Below are 7218 nucleotides of genomic sequence, written 5' to 3'. Positions count from 1 at the left end.
TTATTTTTCTTCCTTTCTTAATTTACCTTTTAAAATTTTCGGTGCTGGGGATGGAACCCAGGATCTCACATATGCTAGGCAAGTGCTCTGTCACTGAGCTGCATACCCAGCCCTGCCCCATTATTCCTGCGCTGGGGATTGCATGTGACCTCCTTCATGCCGTAGGTATGAACAGGTGGGAGACAGGCATTGTCACAGTCTTACACATAAGTAGATGACTCCTCTATTCCATTTTTGTCCCTCTACCAACCTAGTTGCCAGTCTCAGTTTTTCTTGGTCATTCTTCTCAATTACTGCCCAATTCTGGGCTCACCTAGCTTCTGGTCTGAAGGGCTAGATGCTCAGAATCAGAAGTGGGTCAAAAAATGAACAGCTGAGACCACAGACTAGCAAGGAGCCTGATGCAGAGCCTGGGAGTTCACCTCTGTGATTAACACTTTTCAAAGCAAATCTAAACCAGGCCCGGTGGTTATCCCAGTGACCTGGGAGGCTGAGGCAAGAGGCCAGCCTGGGTAGTTTAGTGACATCCTGTCTCAAAATAAAAAATAAAAAGGACTGGGGATATAGCTCAGGGGTAGAGTTCCCCTGTGATCAATTTCCAGCAAAGGGGGTGGGGGATAGTCTAAATAACCCAGGATGTTCAGGAGCTATTTTGTCACTCTCTTGTTGTTTGAGAATTACAGAAGAGGGACTTTCTCATATATGCAGCACTGCACAACTTACCCTTAGAAAAGCTTAGAGCAGTAGTTTGCAACTAGAACAAAACATTGGGAGTAGTGACTTAAAATACCCATATGCACATCCCCAAGGATTCTGATATTCTGGGATGGTGTTTGAGCCTCAGAATCCTTTGAAGATCTTGAATGTTGAACTCCTGGGTCAGAGTCACAGGAAGTATGGGAGGTGAGCACAGACTTCCTGTGTCCCATGGAGTAATTGGATTGAGATGATTGTCATGGCCGAAAACAGATTTGCAACTTCTCCAGTGAGTGAGCTTATAGAAGGGAGCCACAGATGCTTCCCCAGGAAACAAACACGTAATGTGGGGAGGGATGTGTGTTTTGATACCAGTTTGGCAACAGAACCCAAGCCCTGAAGCTCATCCAAATATGGGGCAGGTGTTCCATTTTACCTTTTGGCAGATTCCAAGAATTTGCTGCTTCTAACTGAAATAAGCCATCAGTTGACAGACTTGCAATCATTCAAAGTTGACACTCAAAATTCATACATGAGTTTAAGGAAGAAAAAGGACCAAACCAGCCTTTATTTTGAAATAGACACACTCACAGGGAAATGACCTAGCCTGAAAGCTGGTTAGCCTGACCAGAGATCAGATACCAAGGTGTGACAACCTGGCACTTGTGGTGTCTCAAATAACAAACACTGCAACTTGCTTCAGCTTGCAACTTGCCCATCCTCCAAAGCTGGACTTTTAGAAACAATTTCTTTGTGTCCAACTTTTTTGTTTTTCTCTCCTTCCTTCCTTCCTTCCCTCCCTCCCTCCCTCCTTCCTTCCTTCCTTCCTTCCTTCCTTTGTTGGATGTAATACCTTCGTTTTATTTATTTATTTATTTTTATGTGGTGCTGAGGATGGAACCCAGTGCCTTGCATGTTCAAGGCAAGTGCTCTTCCACTGAGCCCCAGCCCCAGCCAGCCCCTTTGTTTCTGGCTTCTACTTACAGACTAGGTAATGTTGATGTGATAGTTTCATTGATTTTGACTCCCACTGAAACATAATCACAACAGATTCTCCTATGAAAAATTTTATCAAGTGCGTGAGTCCCTTCCTTTTAACTCTGTTCCATGGGGACAGAGGTCACAATGTCTATAACCTGCACCTCCTTAGCATTAGCAGGTTAACTTCTAACTCCAACCTGCTAACTCTAATTCCAAGTTAGCAGGTTGATTTGTGTGTTTACTGTTCGAATTGCCTGTGCTTGATTCTCAGGGAAGAATGGAGGAAATCAATCCCCAGGCACCAGCTTCCCTCTCTGGTAAATAAGAGTTAAGGGAGCAGCTTTTGATCCCCTTTAGGACCCAGTGGAGCCGCATTCACTGTTGTGTCCCCAGGGCTTGGCAGAGGGCCTGGCACAAAGGAGGCTTGAGATAAATCTTTGCTAAATAAATGTTTTGTTTTAAACATGCATATTTATTCTGCATTTAGCTCTCAGTATTGATGATCTACACCCCGAGGCTGTATGTTTTCCTATTTGAACTGAGAACCACTAATTGGATTGTGTTGGTGGAACTGATTTTAGAGAGCAGCAGGGGACAGGCAGAGGCTATATTGGATGTCCTGAAGAGGGTATTATTTTTCTGCCATCTCTTCAGCTCTGAGCTATTGTGGGTACCTGATAAATATTAAAGAATGAGCTGGAGCTAATTGAGAAGGTGCTAGGAAAGTGGGACATGTTAAAATCCTTAACAATGACCTCCTGAGGGCCATCTGACTTTGACCTTGTAGCAGAGCACCTGGTTCAGCCAGATGGCAGGATGGAGACTTCATTCTACCCAGTTGACTTTGGCAGCCAGGCAACTGTCAGTTCTTCTGGGCTGGCCACAAAGCACCTTTTAGGTGCTGGGAAGACAGATTCTACGGGGAATATGGAACCTGGGCTCTGGAGTCTTAGTGTGTGGCTTTCAGTTTTAAAGTGTCTGAGCCCCAGTTTCTTCTTATGTTATAGTGATCAAAACAGCACATACCTAAAAGTGAGAAGTAAAAGAAATGGCGTAAACAAAAAAAATCTGGCCAAGGGCAGGAAGCAGAGTAAGTCTGATAGGTGTTTATAAGATGCCAATGTGTTACACTTGTGTTCATGCATGTAATATTCAGAGGTGATTGAAGAGGTGATAGACTTATTCTGGATGGCAACAGACCTGAATAATTTTCTAAATGTTTAGGTTTTATTCTGTATTACAATTTGGAGTCACTCAGTGTTTTTAAAAAGAATAGATCAATAGATCACAATCAGATCAATGGATTGTAGAAAGGGCAGGATTGTGTATATGGGGATACATCTGAGAGATACTTGAGTAAAAAAGACTTAGAAAATAAAGTACTCACACTGAAACCAGACTGACCACTTTATAAAAATTATTATACTAAAAATGTTGTAAGGGCTTTTTATGATTTTTCCCCCCAATTTTGAGACAGGGTCTTGCTAAACTGCTGAGGCTGGCTTTGAATTTGCGATCCTGCTGCCTCAGCCTCCGGAGTCACTGGGATTACAGGTGTGCGCCTTCACAGCTGGCCAATGTTAGTCTTGAAACTATTTAAATATAAGCTGGTTATCTGGCCGGATGTCTAAGCAAGCTTCTTGAATTGGGGGGAAACAGATTACACTTTCACTAAAATAGTAGTTGCTTTGCGGTTTATATCTTATTTGAATATGATTAACACCAGAAATTCCCTTAAAATATCTCAAAAATATCTTGTCTTACCAAATTACATTAACGAATTTCATCATTAGAGATGCAGTAACTTTTCTTAAACGCCATGGCTAGAATACAGGGGTCTGGGTTAGATTGCGAGGTGGTGTGGGATTTATAAGTCAGTACCAATAAATTCTGTTAAAAAACAAAACAAAAACAAAACTGTAGTTCTATCTAGATACGCGTGTTCTCACATCCCCTCACAAACGAATTATAAAGTGGTGAGGTTAATTTTGGACCATTCACCCCAAAACTGTTCATATTCGTAGAGATTAAGAGTTCACTTTTACAACGTTCACTCTGGGTTACTTATAAGTTCATCACAAACAAGTGGCCCTCTGCCCTTCCCGGCACCTTGCTGGCATATCAACGCAATATTTTCTTTCTCCCTCTTTTTCACTAAAAAAAATGAGGCAGCGTAGGTCACGAGGGCGCAGCCGTCACCCTCCCACAGCTGGTGGCACACTCAGTAACTTGGCCTCGGCGGTTTTCTGAGCGCAGTTCGAGGCGCGGAGCTCAGAACGGCCCCCGGGTTCGCCCCGGATGAGTGCGGCGGGGCAGCCGCGGGCCTCGCAGGGCAATGAGACGAGGGCTCTGATCGGGCCGGACCCGCGGGATCCCCGGGACCCGCGGGAGGAAGTGAAGGGCGCAATTGAGCGTTGCCGACGCCTCCGCACGGCCCGGCGCCGCGGGCTTCGGGACCCGCAGGAACCGCGGGACAGGAAAAGCGGTGGGCGCCGGCCGCAGGGACCGGCTTTCTGAATGTCTCCCGCCTATGTTAGTCCCTCCGCTATGCGGGGACTCGGCTCCGGAGCCAGATCCCCTCCCGCGGCCCTCCGGGAGGCTGCGCAGGCGGCGGCTGCGCCCGGGGAAGCCAGCGGCCCGGGTCCCACGCGCGGAGGCCGCCGCGGCCGGGCAGTTACTCCCGACATGCTCCTCCCGGAGGATTTCAAACCCTCACAACAGCCTCCCCGCCCTCGCCCCCGGCCTGCCCCAGCAACAGGCGGCGGCCCGCTCCTCATTGGCCGGGCCCCGCGCCGCCGCGCGCCAATTGGCCGCGGAGCTCCGGCCCCGCTCCTGCGCTCGCCGCCACCTCCATTTTGTTGGTAGAGGCAGAAGGAGGTCGGCTCTCAGACGTAGGGTGGTCAGCAGCCAGCTCGTCGGCTCTCGTGGGCTTTGTTCGATCCTTGCCTCATCTCTCCCTGGAAAGGGAGGGAGGCCTCGACGTCGAGAGGGAGCCGCCGCAGTCCGAGCTTGAAGTCGGTGAGTGGCGGCGGCGCGGCCATGTTGGCCGCCGGGCACCCCATTGTTGGGGACCGAGACGGGGAGCTAGCCGCGAGCCGGGCGGCGCGGACTCGGAGGGGACCCGCGGGCTCGGGGGCAGCCCCCCCCACCCCCCGGCCGAGCGGGCCGCAGCCGGGAGTGACCCTGTCCGGACTGTAGTTTATGTAGGTCATTAGAACTGAAGGCCCTTTCACCCTGGTGGAACGAAGGGGCGCTTTGGTAACTTGGTTCCCGGACCGTCACACGGAAGTGAAGCCCGGGTCAGCTGTTGGTGGACTCGCGTGTGTACGTGTGTGAACGTACGTTGTGGCTTGGAAAACTAGTTATGGGAGTGATGGCCAAAGGAAGCACCTTGTTTGCATGGTGCGGACGGTGACGGAGGGGCGGCTGGGTGGTGTCAGAGACTGGGACTGGAACTCGTTATTTCCTGCGGTGCGGGAAGGGAGCCCGGGCCTCGCAGCGCCAGGCCAGCCCCAGGGAACTTCAGAAGCATGGTCTTGAGAAAATCACCCGTAAGCATGTCCTGGTGTGGCCAACGCCACTCTAACATTTTGGTCACAAATACGTGAGTGAATCTTCTCTGGGAAGAAGATAAAAACAAAAGGTCGTGAACTTGCACCAACACTTATGAAATTTCTGAGTTCTTAAAATGAAGAAAACCATTTTCAGAGACAGATTATTTTCTTGAAAACTTTTTGTTAACTTAGTAGCATTCTTTTAAACAATTTGTTTAGTGAACTTAAATGATCACTTTCTCTTGTTTTTTTGAATTGAAGTAATCAAGTAATCTTTACTTTTCTAGCTAGGACTTCTCTCAAACTTGTGTGCTGAGGAGACTCAGATGTTGGCCTCAGCTCCTAGGCTGAACTCAGCAGATTGGCCCATGAAAACTTCTGTATTGAGACAAAGGAAAGGATCCGTCAGAAAACAACACCTATTATCTTGGGCTTGGCAGCAAGGAAGAGGACAGGTAGTGGAAATCCTGCAATCGGAAAAGCAGACTGAAAGGTATAAAGCTCACGTAATGGAGCAAACATTTTATGATGAACCCATCCTAAACCATACTTTTTGAACAGGTTTTCATACTGATTTGTGGGTAAGCTCATCCTTCTTAGGAAAGGATGTGCATATAATAACGTGGGATTGTTTGCTTTAATTTTTGAGTTAAAAACATTGGAAGTACAACCCAGAGGACCAATTAATGCAAAAGGTGTAATCTCTTTTGTAACATCCCCTTAAGCATGTTTTACCCATTTTCAATCCTTCCCAAGATTTCTGGAGTTAAAAGAGCTTGAAGATACTTCTTAGTGTTTGAACTTTTCTTACTGAACTTTGACTCAGTATTTGTTTCTACTTACAGGTGACAAAGAAGCTGAAGATGGGTGGTGGAGAGAGGTATAACATTCCAACCCCTCAGTCTAGAAATGGTAGTAAGAACCAACAGCAGCTTAATAGACAGAAGACCAAGGATCAGAATTCCCAGATGAAAATTGTTCATAAGAAAAAAGAAAGAGGACATGGTTATAACTCATCAGCAGCTGCATGGCAGGCCATGCAAAATGGGGGGAAGAACAAAAATTTTCCAAGTAATCAAAATTGGAATGCTAGCTTATCAAGTCCCACCCTACTTTTTAAGTCTCAAGTTAATCAGAACTATGCTGGAGCCAAATTTAGTGAGCCACCATCACCAAGTGTTCTTCCTAAACCACCAAGCCACTGGGTTCCTGTGAACTTTAATCCTTCAGACAAGGAAATAATGACATTTCAACTTAAAACCTTACTTAAAGTCCAAGTATAAAATAAGATATAAAGTACTAATGTTTAAATTTAGTTTATAAAAAGTTGTCAGTTGGTCTGAAACAAATTACAGATTCACTAGGGAATTAACCAATTTGTGTAAAACTGCTTATTAATGTATGAATATTAGTCAAATTTCATCTCATTTGTTTTACATATTGTGTGCACTGTAATATAATGGTGGTTATCAGTGCAACTTAAAATAATTGAACTTGATAAGTGTTCTCAATTGAATAACTTTTAAGTGAAAACCAAGTTTATATTGGGAATGGTAAAGGAATCAACTTTTTATATTTTTATTGGGGCAATATGGTAAAAGATTCATGGATAAGAAGATTTACTTGTAGTGAATCAGATTAAGCATCTAGCTGAGACAAGGATTGAAAACTAGGTGGACATTTGAAAGTTTAATGTCCCAGAAAGCCAAACTAGTAACACGCCAACATCATAATGCACTGCCGAGAGAATGTGAATTTTTAATAGTTGTATTTTACTAAATTGCACAGTGATGAATGTGTAAAGGGCACTTGGGGTTTATTAGAATGAGGCACAGTATACAGTATAAGGTGTCCTGTTTCTTAAATCGCAATGGATAGGTGTCTGCCAATAGATGCATCCAAACCATTTTTTATAGAAAAAGTATTGAGCACTTGATAGCTTTCAAAAAATACTTTTTTTTTTTTTTTTTGTATTACAGAACTGCAA

At 45.4% G+C, this 7218-nt stretch overlaps 1 protein-coding gene across 1 annotated transcript; it reads left to right on the top strand.

The window, feature by feature from the left end:
* The first annotated feature begins 3013 nt into the window (after positions 1 to 3013).
* Positions 3014 to 7216, top strand: PNRC2 (proline rich nuclear receptor coactivator 2). The gene is made up of 3 exons (XM_081307301.1): positions 3014 to 4695; positions 5519 to 5724; positions 6077 to 7216. Exon 3 carries the CDS (start codon positions 6095 to 6097, stop codon positions 6512 to 6514), a length of 420 nt encoding a protein of 139 aa, XP_081163427.1. The 5' UTR covers positions 3014 to 4695; positions 5519 to 5724; positions 6077 to 6094; the 3' UTR covers positions 6515 to 7216.
* Positions 7217 to 7218: the final 2 nt, after the last annotated feature.

Source organism: Spermophilus citellus (genome assembly GCF_964194105.1).
Source record: "Spermophilus citellus genome assembly, chromosome: 9".
Lineage (NCBI taxonomy): Eukaryota > Metazoa > Chordata > Mammalia > Rodentia > Sciuridae > Spermophilus > Spermophilus citellus.
The sequence above is the reverse complement of the archived record's forward strand: the minus strand, read 5'-3'. Positions and strand labels throughout refer to the sequence as shown.